Source organism: Halichoerus grypus, chromosome 8 (genome assembly GCF_964656455.1).
Source record: "Halichoerus grypus chromosome 8, mHalGry1.hap1.1, whole genome shotgun sequence".
NCBI lineage: Eukaryota > Metazoa > Chordata > Mammalia > Carnivora > Phocidae > Halichoerus > Halichoerus grypus.
This window is the reverse complement of record NC_135719.1, coordinates 9,695,646-9,712,523: the sequence shown is the minus strand read 5'-3', so window position 1 is coordinate 9,712,523 and position 16,878 is coordinate 9,695,646. Positions and strand designations below refer to the sequence as shown.

The window sequence follows — 16,878 nt, the reverse complement described above, 5'->3', positions numbered from 1 at the left end:
ACAACACTGCTTTCTCCCTCGCCCCTCCCACCCCCAGTGCCTGTCAAAGGTAAATACCTTCGGACCTCCCCTCCACTCTCATCCACTGTCCGTTACAGCTTTGTGACCCCTCTCCCTGCCTCTCATCTTCTCCCTCCTGTCTATTGAGCATGCTCTAGAAAAATGGTATTTTTGAAGTGCAGAACTGATCGTGCCTTTCCCTAGCTAACAACCCTTCAGTGGCTTTTTCTTGTTGCAGTGGTTCAGACTTCTCAATATGAGTAGCGCGTTCATCGGGAGCTGGCCTTTTTCTGCTCCTCAGGCCTCGTCCTTTGCCACTTGCTCTTTCTCGCCTCTGGGCCTTGGCACCCGATCCTCTGCCAGAACCTCTCCCCAGAATGCCTCCGAAGCTCTCCGTCCTGGGGCTCCCTGCAGTGCCGCGCACGCTCCTCTCACCTAGTTAGTCCCTGCTCCTCTGTCGGGCCTCTGGTTAGTCAGCGTCGCCGCAGCAGGCCTGTGCTGGCCCATGGAGCGTTTCCATCTCCAGGCAGATGTTCTTCAAGAGACGGAGTACCCTACTCCTCTGTTCAAACACTTCTCGCCCACTATCGTAACTTCTTCATGCCTTGTTTGCTGCTGGACCTTCAGTGCCCAGCATGGGGGTTGAGTAAATGTCTGTCTGACCCACTACACTTCCTGAAAAGCTTGTTGAGGATTGTAGTATACGATCACGACAACATTATGAATTTTCCTTGTGAAATTTCTTGGTTGTTCAAGTTGCTACTGATACTAAATTTGCCATTTTTAGCATTCTGAGCATTCCATGTTTTTAAAATACTAATGTATCTTAAAGCCACATTCTTTGGAAAAATTTGAAAATTCTACTTAAAAATACAAAATATTTGGTATACTTAAATAGGTGCCACTTATCGTATGTCAATTATATCTCAATAAAGTTGCTTAAAAATCATTTAAGTGGTGGGGGTGCCTGGGTGGTGCAGTTGGTTAAGCATCTGACTCTTGATTTTGGTTCAGGTCGTGATCTCAGGGTTGTGAGATCGAGCCCCACGTTGCACTGCACACTCAGTATGGAGTCTGCTTAGAGTTTCTCTCTCCCTCTCCCTCTGTCCCTCCCTCCCCTCCCCCCAAATAAGTAAATCTTTCAAAAAAAATCACTTAAGTGATAACTTAAAAAATATTTTTCAAGGTCTAGCTTACCATCTGAAATAGAGGTTATGACCAAAAGTTTAGTCTGAACCTTGTGGTTGTAAATGTATATACCAACTATTTGGGCAGGGGAAATAGCAGAAGTGTTATTTGAATGACTCTTTAATAGTATAGTCAGTGTGTTGAAGAATAAGAACATGTGGGGAGGGTGCATTTCCTTTTTACTCTTAATGCTTTGGGGGGAAAAAGAGGTGCTATTATAGTTATTTTGCTTAACTAAAAGTTTGCAGTTGTAGGATTATGAAGTTGGTAAGATTTCTGCACGTGAGAAGTAGTTCTTACACCATTATGAGGGAAAAAATCAGAGTAGGTTTTGTTTTTTGTCAGTGCTGTACTGTCTTATGTGATGTAGTCATAATGATCATGCTAAAAATAAATGTTGCCAGAACATTCAGAAATAACAGTGAATATGATTTATAGTTGATCAGATATGACTGTCTCTGGGATCTGGTTTCAAATATAGCGCATGAGCACACAGAGATGATTATCAAACCGTATGCTGCATGGGCGGTGTCTCAGTTCTTTGGATAGGGTCACTAGACGGGCTGAACAGGAGAATGCCAGCCATCTAGTATGTATTAATTTCAGCAAGAAATGTTACAGATTGTTCCACATAGTAAAGAAGATGAAGAAATGGGACTGGAGGTTCAGTTGGCTTTATAGCTGATGGACTAGCCCTTCATCAGGAGTGCTGGTTGGTGCATCACCGTCCTTCCAGGGGAGGCTTTGGGGTATCTCTGGGCCTCCATTGTTTTTTTGTTTGTTTGTTTCTAAAGATTTTATTTTATTTATTTGACAGAGAGATAGCACAAGTAGGCAGAGCGGCAGGTAGAGGGAGAGGGAGAAGCAGGCTCTCCACTGAGCAGGGAGCCCGATGTGGGGCTCGATCCCAGGACCCTGGGATCGTGACCTGAGCTGAAGGCAGACACTTAACCGACTGAGCCACCCAGGCGCCCCTGGGCCTCCATTGTTAGCCTTGCTCTTCAGCTTTATTGATGACACAAGGTTTGGAGGGACAGCTGTTATTTCAGTGACAGAATCTAGATTCAAGATGCTGTTTTAGGCTAAAGTGATAATGAGAATATAGAAGGGAAAGATGTAAAGTGGGTTCTTACATAAAATCACAAGGTATGGAACATTTATTAGAGTATGGAGAAGACCTATTTTGAGTCCAACAAAAAAGGTACAGGAAGTGAGCTTATTTCATCAGAGGCGTTTATCCTTGTAATAGGGTGGTATTCCTGTTAAGACAGTCAGTTTGATCTTAATCACCCCAGGGTATGCGAGAGCCATCAGCCAGCAAGCAGTTGTGGGAACTGTGATCCAGGGGAGAAGCTCTGAGGAGGGTGGTGAGTCGTGGTGGGTATCTTCAAATATTTAAAATGCTGCCTCAACATAATGTTTGTCCCAAGGAGAAAAACTAGGATTAGTAGACCGGTTCATTCTGAGGAAGACCTGGCTCTCAGGCGTCAGTGTTCAGACTAAAGTCTCTGTGTTGGATGCGTTCATTCTGATTTTTGTAATGTATTACTAGAGTGAGAAGCGTTAAAAAAAAAAAAAAGGAAATGTTCAGTATTAAAATGTTGACAAAGAAGTCGAGTCTGTTTAATGATACACTTTCTACCTGTACTTTCTAAAATTAGGAACGATTTGTCATTTTTATTTAAAAAAATTTTTTCAGTCCTTTGGCATTTGTGTAAAATCAGATATGAAAATAATTGATACGAGTAACAAATTCCAAGTTTTCTTTCCTCAAATTTTAAATCACATTTTCTCAACAATAGTTTTCTTTCTTTAACTTTGGGGGATTACTCAAGGCAAGATAAGATGCGTAATGAAAGGAAAGAAGATTTACAGAATTGAGTTTGAGAGAGGCTCATGTTGTTAGCTGTATGACCTTACACAAGAGGTATTCTGAGTGCGCTTCTTGCTCAGCTGCAAAGTGGGTGCTAACATGCTAGCTTTTGAGGAGGAATCAATGAGATTGTGCATGTGGAAGCACCTGGCAAACAACAAGTACTCAGTACACGTTGTTGTTAATCATTCCTGCCCCAGAAGAAGCTATCCTGTCACTACTTTCTATCCGAAATTACAATTCTGCCATCTCTCTTTCTCCCCACTCCTTTTATTTTACCAAGCTGTTGGCAGTTTTAGTAAAATTCAGCATTTGTGGACTTGTTCCTGTTGAGACCTGTTTCCCAGGAGGAGCAAAAGTTTGTGCAGAGACATTTTTAAGGCTTTTTGTTACTTTTCTTGGATTCTTCCATCGTAATTTCTTTTGCCATTGTTAGTTGTGGTCAAATAATTTGCTGCTAGCAGCTAAATGGCCTTCAGGTTTCTTCTTGCGAAGGCAGTAGGGGGTTAAAGCAGACGAGCAGCTTTGCTACCACTCAGGCCAAATGAAAAAGAACTGCTGGTGGGCTGCCCGCCAGGCCTTCCTCTTCGCTGCCTTTTTCACCTTGGAACCTCCAAATCTGAAAGAGAAATGCCTGGGGGCAAGGACAGTAGGCCTCCCTCTCCTGGATCAAACACCTCAGTTGAAATTAAAAAGGAAATCCCAAATGGAAACCGTGCTCTTGCAGCCATTGTAAAGAATTTCCTTCTTTCTCGTCTCAATTAATCAACCGTCATACATGAAGGAGTCTGTTATTCCAAGCAGACGAGAATTGCCTTAAGTGGAGGTGAAGTGTTTTATCTGTATTCTAGTAAATTTTGCCACCAACAAATGGGTAACTCTGGGTGACTCACTATTTTTAAGTTAATGAAATCACAGGTAAATGTGGTAGACCTTTCCTTCCTTCTGATTTCATGTGAAGAGTGGCGGAGGTAAACAGTGACACAAGAATACACGTTTTCTACAGCCGATTTTGAGAGAATTTCTCAATTCCTTTTTCTTTCTCCTCTGCGTCTGCCCACATCCTATGAGCTATATCGCAGGTGATAAAGATTTCTTAGTCTCACGCTGACCATGTCCAGTCAAGAAGGAACTTCCTCTTGTGCCCACCCCGTCATTTTTCAGTTCTGGAAACCTAGGTCCAGAGAGTCCAAGTCATCCTCCCACATTGCTCAGTGAGACAGCGGCCCACCTAGGAATAGAAAGAACCTTGACTTTTCACCCTGGTACCTTGTGTTCCTGCAGAGACTGAGTTGATCATGGGGAGGGGTCAGTTAGCCAGCGCCCATTCTCATGCTGCTGCTTTGTGTTCACTTTGGGGTTACAGGAAAAATATTTAGAAGTAGACCCCCCTCCGACCCACCCCCCTGCACCTCCACACAGTGCTTACCGGCTTTTGGTGTTCTCTTTGGGTCTTAGCATCCCCACTAGGTGGTGTCCTAATTCAGAAATTTGACTGTGGGGCCTTGAGACTGGGTTCTGCCCTAACTAAACAAAAGGAGCTGAATAGAGCTGACCCGTAAGAATTGCTTAAATAATTTGGATAAGGTGTTAGATCTTGTAATTAAATAAATCAAGGGAAAATTTAATTTGTGAACAGAATTGCTGTAGTTGACTTAAAATGCATAAAATATTTTTCTACTTCATTTTCTGGAATCTTTAAGAACATACGTTGGGCCTGTGGTATGAACAGAGTAAAAGCACTGGTTGCTTCTGTTGAAGAATTTGGGACTCCTTTTGAGGATAGAGAGTGGGATGGAGGACACAGAAGGGAGATACGATTAATCTTGTAAATAACTACTATGGTAAGAGGCTGTCAATAATAAACCTATTTTACTACAAGTTCCCAAAATTAAAGAAAAGGGAGAATTTTCTCAAAACAAAAATTCGTAGCTCTCGGCTCTGGTCTGGATATAAAATGATTGGTTGCTGTGTTTCAAACTCCTAACTGAATAACTGTTCAGTGGTTCCAGATGTTTTTGATAAAAACTTGGAATTGTCAGCTCAGCAGCCCAAGCACAGGACTGCGGATTCTGTCTTCTGTGGAAAGTGCTGAACAGATCCAGAGGGGAAAGCAAAACAGACGCTCCCTCCCCGCCCCGAGTATTTGTTCCCTACCCAAAGCGTTTATTCTACAAGAAGGAACAGAATACGGAAGGACAATTCCAAATCTTTGTAGTAGGTTTATGTGTGCAGAAGGAGTAGGAAACCTAGATTTCCAGCCTCTGGCACAAAGTCAGCAGATGGTCAGAAATAAAAAGGTTAGTCGTAGGTCTCAAAACATTTCGGACAATTACATTATTTTGAAACCGGTTTCTCTTTATGTAAACGTCTTGAGGACAGAGACCTTGTTATTTGTTTGCCTTCACTGCAAGGCACAAAATATCTGTTAAAGCAATATAGATTATCTGCATTTAAGTCAGTAAGTACTTAGACGAGGTTGGGAATAGGAAGGCTGTATGGTGACTAAAGCATCTCCGATCCCTTGAGAGATGCCTGGGAACCTTGGAAGCAGGAAACATTTGCTTCTAATTAAAACAGAGGGAGTGGCAGGAGGGATAAACCATGCGGAGGGCAGAGGGGAGCCAGCCTTGTGTTCATATGGAGAGGAGGGGGTTTCTAAATTACAGCCTGATGAAAGTTCCTACAGAAAAGCTGATAAAACCAGCCATTTTCCCATACCCTAAAGCCTAAAGGGTCTTCCGATTTGTGCTCTGGACCACAGAGTCTCAAAGTATTTGTAAAGTCCTGGTCAGGTTCCCACCCTTTGGGAAGTCTGAGCAAGAACTTTATTTACAACTTTTTAATCTCTCTCTATAATCATCGTGTTTCTACTGTTTTCCATCCTCACTCTAGTGAAAAGCAACGTCTGTTTCACTGTTCGTGTTGGTAACATCACAGAGCCAGGGCTCACCGGGGGCATGCGGGGAGGGGGAGGCGGTCTACCCGCCTTGGATGACACAGGGAGGCGTGGGGATCCGGGCTCTGCGTTGGGCACAGCTAGGGCCGCAGTGTAGTAATAGGTGAGGAAAACACTCGCTTTCTCATAGGGTTTGCTGCATTTCCCTCCTTTGGCTGGTTAGCAGTGTGAACGCCTGGACTGAGGAAAGGGTGACTCATCAGATCTTCTACACCCCTTTTATAAAACTCCTGAGAAACCTTGTCACCAACTCTGTTTGCAATACTGACAGAAATTTAAGTACTAAATCTCTTTTCTTCCTCTCCCCTGTGGTATCTGAACCCCCTCGTTCACACTCTTCAGGTCTGGCTAAGGACTCCCCTAGCCCCTTGAGGAAAATGGTGGCAGCCTAATGCTCCTAGAAGGACAAGATCTTATTCTTTTCCTCTCTCCACTCTTTCCCCCTTTTTGCTTCCTTCAGTCCCGTCCCCCCCCCCCCCCCGCCCATCACTTACGAACCAAGTTGAGAGGGTGTCTGAAGAGGGTGAATTCTGGAGTAGGCCGCTCAGAGGCTGTGTGTGGCACAGGGCGGAGCTGGGGGGGGGTGGGTCTCGGCAAGAATGAAGTGACAGAGCCACACGGCTTAGCCAGTGCGCTTGAAAGCCCGGGGGGGGGGGGGGGAGCAGTCCCAGTGTAGGTGACCCTCCTCACTCAGAAGTATTGACACATGCACCCATTCATTCTACTCCTTTTCTCTTTAATTGTCTGTAAAGCCCCTTCCTTCACTCACTCCCTTTCTCCCCACCCACCCCCTGCCCCACAAAAAAAAAAAAAAAAAAAGATGAACTCTTGATGATTTTTAAACCATATCAGGCACTTTTGTAGCCACTTCTGGATCCTAGAGACATAGCCCTGAAATACTTGGCTGACATTTTTCTCATATTAAATCATTGGTTTGCATTTGGCAGGGAGCTGCAGTGTGCGCCTTGGGTAGTTTCAATTTTCTGTACTTCGTGGAATGGATGAGTATGTTGTACTTGCTCATGTTTAGGATGACATCCTCCCCCCTTTATTATCGTACTGCTCCGACATCAAAGCCTTCGAGTTGCATCTTGCAATGCCTGACAGAGCCTTTTTCATAGGGGACAGTGAGGAGGAGGAGGAGGAGGAGGAAGTGGGTTGGAAAAGGAAGCCTTGTTTTTCTCTTCTCCGTCTGTGGATGAATCATGTTCCCACTGCAATTAGGTTTTCAAACCTCCAAGGCTGCTGGTGAGGAGCTCAAAGGGCAAGTAGTGACGTTCCTGAGGGAAAGGGGGGGCTGGGGCAGGGAAGGGCCAGCGCCCAAGAAGGGAGGAGGGAGTAGAGCAGGAGGAGTGGTCTTTCTTTTCGCCTTTTCCTCTGCTGTCATTAGAGATTTTCAACTGAAATCAGAACCAAGCCCTCCTGCCTGGTGAGCAAGAGCCTGACTCCAAAGACTCGACTTTGAACAGAATCTCCAAGCTTCTGCTGGTTTTTGTTTTTGTTTTTTCTGTAAAGGAAAAATTTACCCTCCTTGTCTGTTTTGTTTTGTTTTGTTTTTGTAAGCAAGAACAGAATTTAATGAGAGAATGAGAATGTTTTCATGCCATCCCTTTGAAATAGAGTTGTCTTACCTTTTTCTGTCTTTTGCTTTTCCTGACAAAGTGCATACTGGATTTTTATTGCCTGCTTTGGGTTTTTCCCCCACGTGCGTCAGCCATTGTGCTTAGCCGGTTCCTTCTTAATTTTTCTACTAGAGTTGTCGCCAGTGATGGAAACGCTGTGTGCTTCTCTTTCACTCAAGATCTGCATAAAGTATAGGATCAGGAGGCACTTACTGTTTATAGTATGAATTACAGTGCTCTCAGCTTGCCAGAAAGCCTTCCATCCGTTCAAGGAATTGGATTCCACTTGGTTTCTTTTTAATCAGTTTTGGACCTTTTGAGGGTTTTATAGAGAGAGGAGTCAGGAGGGCAGTGATCTCCAGTTCAGCGTGAGAAATTTGGAACGGTGGACTTGGGGGGCGCCGTTGGAACAAAGATGTATGAACGGCACAAGAGACGCTACAGCTTGTGCGACATCTCCAAGGTGGACAGGACCGTGGATGTGGTGTTGCTGAAGGTAAGGGGCCGCACTTCCCATGCCCCAAAGCTCGCAAGCTCCTTTCTCTCTTTGCATCCAGTAACTGGGCGCCTGGCTGCCCTGTACTGGGAGAAAGGCTGAGAAGATGTGTGAAAAGTCGGGAGCAGAGGGGTGAGGTTGGTGATTTTAAGGTTCTTAAACAGAGACTGGGGTTGGGGGGGGGCTTAAGAATCAGGATTGAGCCACACTTACTGTTGAAATGTCATTTTGTTTGCTTTAAAATGCATTCTTAAAGCTTAGGAGCACCTCATACTCTTGAAAATCACAGCGGGAGAAATTCACCTTCAGAGTTGCTCTTTCCTAAGATGTCTGTGTCTGTCCCTCTGTCCTTGTTCTCCATCCCCTCAGCCTCCCTTGCTCCAGCCCTACCTCTCTGGGTATCGCTCTCTGTTGTCTTCTGCTGTCTCTTGCAACTCTATAGGGGCAAGATGAACATTTCCTTTGGAAGGGTCTCCAGCCTATTTATTAAAGTTGCAAAGTGGTGCTTCAGCCTTGGTTTTGACTGCCTTTCTTGGACTCTGTTGATAGCTGTATTTGTTTTCTTGGTGTTAGTGATGTTGGGTGTCTAAGCAGGATGGGGGTGGAGACTCTGAATAGCTAATTGCTCACAGAAGGCATCCTTGAATCTAAAATTAGTAAGGACTCCTCCAGCCATAAGATGGGAGTCTGGGAATGTTGGACAACTCAAGGAGCACTTTTTGGAAGTTTAGCAGTTTTCTGGCAAAGGCAGGGGAAATTGGAAGTCAACCAAGTGCTTCACAGATGCCAAAAGAACCTCAGTACCTGAACTTGTGAAAGTGTAAAGCTAGACGGAGTGTAGGCAGAGAGGTAATGTATTGCCCTGGTCAAGGAAATTTTGGAACTATCTTACCAATTTATCAGTTCAGTTTATTACTTGGGACTTCCTAAATTTTTTCCTTGGTCCATTGAGGCCAAGAAATGGGTCTAGAAGGCTAGACACAGAAGCCAATGAACTACCACCTTGGATGAGGGGCCAGGTAGGAGTGGTGATTTGTGGTAGAGTGGTGTCATTGTCCCTCCTGATTGCTGTCAGGTACTTGTCTGACTTGCTAGGCCTAGGCTGAGAGCAGTTGGGGATTTGGCATTTTGAACTTGTTCCAAGATGTTATTAATTTTAGTTTCTCCGAAATGTGATTACCTCTATGAAAGCACAGTGGTGTTTTAAAATTTTTGTCCTCATATAATATATTTAGGAGAGCCCAGTTTTTAGGACCTTTATATGCTTGACTCTTTTTTTTTTTTTTTTTTTAAAGATTTTATTTAAGAGAGAGAGAAAGAAAGAGCACAAGCAGGGGGAGCGGCAGGCAGAGGGAGAAGCAGGCTTCCTGCATGAGCAGGGAGCCCAATGCGGGGCTCGATCCTGGGACTCTGGAATCATGACCTGAGCTGAAGGCAGCGGTTTAACCAGCTGAGCCACCCAGGCGCCCCTATATGCTTGACTCTTGATGATCTTAGATTTTACTTGTCTGGGGGAAGAGAAAGAAGGAAAAAAGGGAGAGAGGGTAGAACATCCCAGTCTAGGTGTCACAGGGAGAATCATACATTTAAGATAATGCTAAAATGGGTAGTGCTTTATGCTCTAGCTGGGAAGGAAAGCCTTTACGAGAACAGCTAAATCAGCATGGGCTTATTGGCCTCGGAGATGCTGTTTTACAGTTTTAACAAAACACTTCCATGTACGTTATTTCATTTGAGACTTACTGCTCAGGCAGCAGCTGCTCCCCTTCTCTCCCCCCCCCCCCCCCTTTTATAGGAAGAGCGTAAGGCTTCTCTTCATCTCTTGAGCCATGGTGAGGAGTATGAAGTACTTGACTGACAAAGATGGGTTTCTTTTTTTTTTCCACAAGGCCATAGCTAATGAAGGATAGAATTAGTTTTTTAGGTGAATTTGCTTGTATTCTTCTTTTTTTTTTTTTTTTTTTTTTTTTTACCATGCTGCCAATTGTATAATGAAAGAGTTTTAGTAGAGAAAACTTCACTTCTCAGAAAATATGCATTGATTACAAATAAGTAAACACTAAGAGTCCTGAAAATAGTGTGTTTGAAATAAGATAGCTAAGTTTCGCGTTAATTTTTTTGCTTTGGCGACAGAGAAGAAGGTTGTTGAGAGCCGTACATTAAAACAGTATTGATGACCCGGTCGATGCCAGCGATGGTGTTAAGTCCAAGGGGTACACGGTTCTTTAAGATCCTCCTGTTGCTCAAAGACAGACAGTAAACAGAGAAAGTAAAAAGTAGGAATTACTGTAAGTGATTCGACAGGAATAAGCAGTGGGGAATATAGGAAATCAGAAGGCCTGTTTTAGATAAAAGATGTTTCTGAGGTGCTGCCATTTAAAAAACTGATCTCCTGAGGATAGAAAGATGCTCGCTCTACCAAGGGAAAGTGTTCGGGCGAGAATAAACAGTAAATGTAGAGGCCCTGAGGTACTCGGGGAAGCAGTGGCCGGGCCACCGTGACGGGGCTATCACGTGACTGTGCAAGCAGAGGACCAGTATCGGAAGGGTCCTAAGTGGGACCTAGAAAAGCAGGGCCTTGACAGCCGTGAGGACTTGGCTTTGTTTGGATATGTTACTTCTCAAATAATGTTTTGAAGAGATCCTTCGGGTGGTGTGGGAATGAGGTAGGCCGCCATTGTGGCAGCCCAAGGCACGGTAACTTGGTTTTGTGGTCTGAAGTGGGAAGAAGTGGATAGATATGAGATCCAGGCTTTTCATTTTTACATTCCTAATGTTTGTCTCGTTTTACATATGGAAAAACAGATTGGGGTATTCAGTAATTTTCTGACAGTCTCCACAGCTCATGTGTAATAGGTAATAGGATGCAAACCCAGATCTGATTGTTTTCAGAGTTCATGCTTTTTCTTGCTATCGTAGACCTCCTCTTCAAGTCAGCAGTGCCTTTTGTTACATGAATATGTGAATCAGTTCTCATATAAATATACATGTGTTTCTTTTCTGTTTTAGACTTGAGGAGTTTTTTGTTGTTGTGTTTTTGTTTGTTTGCTTGCTTTTTAAGTAGGCTCCATCATGGGGCTTGAACTCACAGCCCTGAGATCAAGACCTGAGCTGAGATCAAGAGTCAGACGCTTAACTGACTGAGCCACCCAGGCGCCCCTAGACTTTCCTATTGAAAATAGTCTTAGAAGCTGTGTCTACTGCTTTTTTCCCAGGGTAGGAATTCCTTCCATAACACCTAGGGCAGATTCGTGGCCTCATATAAATTCATTTTGTTGCACAATTTTTGCAGATTTTTTCCACAATTGTTTTTTTTTTCTTTAATCATTCAGAAGTATTCTCTAATTATTTTTCATTTTGAGCTTCGGTATCTTTAATCAGTGTTTTTAAAAAATTATATTTGGGTGTATATGCCACTTCAGTTCTCAAGTGATCGTGTGTATGTTCTCACTCCACTTTTGTCTGTGGAAATTTGCTCTTTTATACAAATGAGCTTGTAATTTTTTCATCTGTTCACTATTTCTAAGTACTGAAAACAATGTTCCTAATTTGTATTAAATGCTCAAAAAGTTTTGTTAAGGGACGCCTGGGTGGCTCAGTCGTTAAGCGTCTGCCTTCAGCTCAGGTCATGATCCCAGGGTTCTGGGATCGAGCCCCACATCGGGCTCCCTGCTCAGCGGGGAGCCTGCTTCTCCCTCTCCCTCTGCCCCTGCTTGTGTTCCCTCTCTCGCTGTCTCTCTGTCAAATAAATAAATAAATCTTAAAAAACAAAAAAGTTTTGTTAATTGAATGAATTAATCTTTTAGGGCTTCTAAGTAAGGATTCCTACGCATCATGCTCCATAAGCTATAGTTAATGTACTGAAAGGTAAGAACACAGAGATAGAGGATGACAGTAAACACAAAATTCAGATTGTGGGCGCACTGCTGTGGAATTCCACATTTACGCCTGCAGGCCCTCCCACTGGCATCCTAGTAATTCACTGCGGATTAGCTTCACAGTTCTCATTCTGGGTTGTGTCCCGATGCTTTCTTTGGCTTATGCTGCAATCCGATCTTTTCCCTTCATCAGTTCTGTGCAGTTCTGTTTCATGGTAGCTCTCCTGCATCGAGGGCTTCTCTTAACACTTCCCTGAAGCTGCGTATGTCGTTAGTCTTTGTCCTCAGATCCACTCTTGCTTGCCATCATCAGCCTCCAGCATCCCCGAAATGTTACCTCCTTTCTGAATTCTTTGCTAAATAATAAGGCATAAGTTAACAGTATTCCTTGGTCATTTACCTCTGGCCCACGGCCCAGTACGTGTGTACACACACACACACACACACACACACACACACACACACACACACACCTTCCTCACTCTATGCCTTTCCCTTGACTACCCCTCTCGATGTGTGTGTCAGTTCTTGCTCCTGTGATAAGTGGTAACTATGAATCACATGCTCAGAATGGGGTATGGAAGAATTTTTTTTTTTAAAGATTTTATTTATTTATATGACAGAGAGAGACACAGCGAGAGAGGGGACACAAACAGGGGGAGTGGGAGAGGGAGAAGCAGGCTTCCCGCAGAGCATGGAGCCCGACATGGGGCTCGATCCCAGGACCCTGGGATCATGACCCGAGCTGAAGGCAGACGCTTAATGACTGAGCCACCCAGGTGCCCCTGGAAGAATTTTATGGTTGGCAGGAACCCGTTGGTTCTAACATGCCTGTTTTTGTCAACATCCTTCAAAAAGCTAGTAGGGAACTCACAAGTTGATGAATGATAGAAGTTTTCACCTAACATAGTTCAGTAGCTAAATTCATGGTGAGTATTCCTGAGACCAGTGTTAACACAAGAGGACACTACATATCTGAAACTTACTGCAAAACTAGCATACCGGAAAGAAGGGTGTCAGAATCTAGGATTGACTGCTGATGTAACCTGATTTTAGTCCAAGGCCCATTTCTGTTTTACTAATGTTACAACTTTAGGTACCTGCAAAAATATTGCCTACTAATAATAATATTCTTCATGTTATTGATGGTTTATTGAGAGCATACGTTGTAGCTAGTAATTAAGAGTGTCAGGTGAATGCTTAAAAGATTTGCAACCATGTTTTGTGTGCATCGAATGAAAATATTTACAGAGGACAATCCCATCCCTATCCATGATGTTTGGGCAGGCCACATGACCTCATTAGCTAAAGCTCAGAAAGAGTAATTTATCTTTAAGTCTAGTGTCATTTTCCTGAGAAATACATCGTTTATAAGTTTGCTTTCTCTAAGACAGTTCCACCTTGCGTCAAACAAAAGATGTAAGGAGGCTAAGGACCTAGGACAACTGCGCATATCTGCTCAGTTGCAGTCTGATTCCCTGAAAAGATTTTGACTCAAGTATTGGCTTCCGTGTCCACATGGTGGGTTTTTGCTTCCTTTTGTTCAGCCTTGTAACTCTGGCTGGATCTCCTGAGACAGTTGCAGAGGAAGTAAATATGAGCAATGGCTGGGAAGGCTGGGTGTAACCATGAGCTCGTATTATTAGGATGTTCAGATATAAACAGTAGGAGAAACACTGCCAAAAACAAAAGGCAGTTCCCTCTCTGCTGGAAATATGTACAACTCTATTTTCAGACTGCTGGGAACACAACGTGGGTGCAGTTTAGATGATCACAAGGAGTCCCAGGCTTCATGGCAGGGATGAAGAATGATCTGGATGGCCCTGACGTTTCTTCTGAGCTTCCATTGTCCCAGGGTCCATGTGCCATGTAGGCCCTCTGAACTTTGGGTGCTGAATACCTGTGGTGTCTGTGATCTAAGGATCATGGAGATAGTGTGGATGAAGGACTAAGTTTGGTTTCTAGCTAAAGAATCATAAACGGGGTCAGAGCCAGAAAGTTTTTTGGTAACTTCTTCCTCCCAAAAATGTGTATATGTAATAGCAGAGTGTCTGTCTTCCTCACTTCCAGCCACTTGCTAAACAAAAGTTCTGAATCATCTTGAACTCTTCCCTCTCCTACCCATTCAGTTAGTTCCAGTCCTGCATCTTGCTCGTACGACCTCCAAGATGCCATAGTGCAAAATCTGGAGAGAGGGGCTCGTAATCATCTTCATTGTTCTCTTTAAAACTCAAATTATTAGCGTCTTGACACTGTTGTTTCTTCCTTTTCTGTCTCCTAAATCTGCTAACAGTCAGAATCTTGCCAAGCCTAGTTTCAGAGCCAAGTAAGAAGATTGTTGATAGTACAGAGAACCAGCTTATCATCTGTTTATGGAAAAATCTCAGTCTTAGAGGTCACCTTTTGGAAGAGACCAACAGGCAAACAGGTGTGTTACCATGTTTGTACTCGGGGCTTGGCGTTGTATCTGGCCTATAGGAAGCACTCTGAAAATGTTTCCAGTGTAGCCACACTGTGTGGTCTTTAAGTTGTCTCTTGGTGTGAGTGAGAAAGAGACAGTTGTTGAAGAATGGCACTGAGACTAGGGCAGACTTACCCGTGACATCAGATTCTGAAACGGGGGAGATGTTTTGTAATCCAGTTTATATCTCTTAAGCAGTTTACTTACATAGTAAGAACGATCTGTTCACACGAGAAGACAATATGCTTGGTGTTGCTGTCACTGTATCCAGGATGTGGTGGAAAATGCTGATACGTGTTTTGACAGTCTTTCCACACTCGGTGCACGTGGAGTCGGCCCTCCGGTTAACGGCATTGACCATGATTGGTAGCATCTGGCCCAGAATTCCAGCTCTGCCCCTGTGTGCACCGCTTGACCACTTTTGTCTAAACGAGCTTGCTGATCTCTAATTGCTGCACACTTTTTTTTTTTAATTTGATGTGGGAGCACACACATAACCCAGAATTCACCATGCAGCGGCCATACAGGTCATGGTGGTCAGTACATTCGCGTTGTCGTACAACCGTCACCGCCGTCCGTCTCCAGAACTTTCTCATCTTTGCAAACTGAGACTCTACCCATTAAATAATAATTCCACTCTTCTCTCTCCGTCCTCCTCGTCCCTGGAAACCACCATTCTGATTTTGTTTTGTCTCTGAGTTTGACTGCTCCGGTTAGCTCACAGAGGTGGAAACGTACAGTATTTGTACTTGGCTGACTGGCTTCTTTCACTAGCATCATGTCTGCAGGGTCATCCGTGTCGTGGCACGTGTCCGAGGTTCCTTCCTTTTTAAGGCTGGATGGTATTCCACTGTGTGTGCGTACCACATTTTATTTATCCATCCATTGATGGGCATTTGGGGTGTTTCCACCTTCTGTCTACTGTGAATAGCGCTACTGTGGACATTGGTGTACAAGGATCTGTTCGAGTCCCAGCTCTCGGTTCTTTTCAGCATATACCCAGAAGTGGGATTGCTGGATCATATGGTAGTTCTCCGTGTCGTTTTGGGAAGTATCAGCCACCGTTCCACAGCGACGGCTGTCTGACATTCCCACCAGCGGTGCCCAAGGTTCCAACTTCTCTGTGCCCTCGCCAACACTTGTTGTTTCCTCGGTGGTGTTTTGGAGGTGGGGAGGTGATCGTGGCCACCCGAAGGGCTGTAATACAGCATCTCGTTGTGGTTTTGACTTACATGCATTTCCTGAAATTACTTGAAACCTTACCATTTTCCAATATAGATTTTACTTTTAAATGTTTGTAAATGAGTCCTAATTCAGAAGAAGGAACCGGCTGATGACTGCATTGTGGCCAGATTTGCTTAAGTGTCTGTGTCCATAGAAACGGTGAGCCTCCTCGGCGCATCGCTGTGAATTAGCTGTCAGTGACTGAAGCAGGCATCTAGACAGAGAGCCCAAAGCAAACAGAAAACATTTCTCTCAATGACAGCATTCTAATATTCAAAAAATTGGCGCCCACAGTTCCATATATTAGTTGTTTCATTTGATATTTTATTTTCTAAATCTTTTTGTCTAAAGTAAACAGGGACTCTGTTTTCCAACTAATCTCCAGAGATCTGAATTGCACTTTGCCAGCTTTTTTCAGTTTAGTATTGTTATTGAAACTTGTTTAAACAATTGTTGAATTCCAAGACAAAGAAAAAACTCAGAAGAGGCACTTGTGGGGTTGGGGAAAGAATGCTGGATTGGAAGTGAGGAAAACGCCCTCACTGTTTCTGAATACCGTACTGACTTGTTCGAGTTACTTCACCTCTGCTGGCCTCGGTTTTAACGGTTGTTTATGGATCTGGTAAACGGAGGCAGAGTGATAATCCTAAAGGCTCTCCTAACTTTTCATTCTCTGTAAAATCACTGAGGATAATGAATTCAGAGATTATTCGTTAAGAATCCACCCTAAACCCCACACTTACTACTCAGTCGGGAGACCCGTGGAATGAAGATGTGCTTCTGTTCTCAAGAAGCTCAGTCTTGGAAAGCAGACGCCGTTACCAGTTCAGTTCATACGCGAGGATACTGTCCCCAAATGTAGCATCACAGTGTGTGTGGGCTCCTCTCCGAAATGGCATCGTCCCTCCTCCTGGGGCAGGAGAGAGGTCCAGTCTAGCTGACGGTATTTTACAAACTGTAAAGTACTGTGAGTCTAGAGATATCGAGAGATGTTTTACAGTTTTAATTCTGATCTTACCTGTCCTATTAAAACCTGCTCTCTCCAAAGTCACAAGGAACCTCACAGGTGCCCAGTCCAGTAACGTCTTTTGTCTGTTTTGATGGCTCTGCAGTGGTTGGCACCGTGGACCTACCTTCTCGTTTCAGCCCTCTGCTTCCTTAACTTCTGTGAAACTGA

At 43.9% G+C, this 16,878-nt stretch overlaps 1 protein-coding gene and 1 long non-coding RNA gene across 15 annotated transcripts in view; one reads left to right on the top strand and one right to left on the bottom strand.

The window, feature by feature from the left end:
- AKAP13 (A-kinase anchoring protein 13) overlaps positions 1–16,878 on the top strand; it is a 322,213-nt gene that overhangs the window by 201,109 nt on the left and 104,226 nt on the right. The window contains exon 1 of one of the 14 annotated variants that reach the window (XM_036118376.2): positions 7,409–8,138. The exons of the other annotated variants lie outside the window; for them this stretch is intronic. Within the exon in view, the coding sequence (XP_035974269.2) occupies positions 8,058–8,138 (81 nt within the window). The 5' untranslated portion in view covers positions 7,409–8,057. Of the gene's footprint in view, positions 1–7,408; positions 8,139–16,878 lie in introns of those variants that run through there. 14 annotated transcript variants of the gene reach the window in all.
- Positions 12,532–16,878, bottom strand: LOC118552115 (uncharacterized). The gene is made up of 3 exons (XR_013450262.1): positions 16,720–16,878; positions 16,445–16,611; positions 12,532–15,915 (listed from the first exon to the last, which is right to left on the bottom strand). It is a non-coding gene; the product is annotated as an uncharacterized LOC118552115 (long non-coding RNA).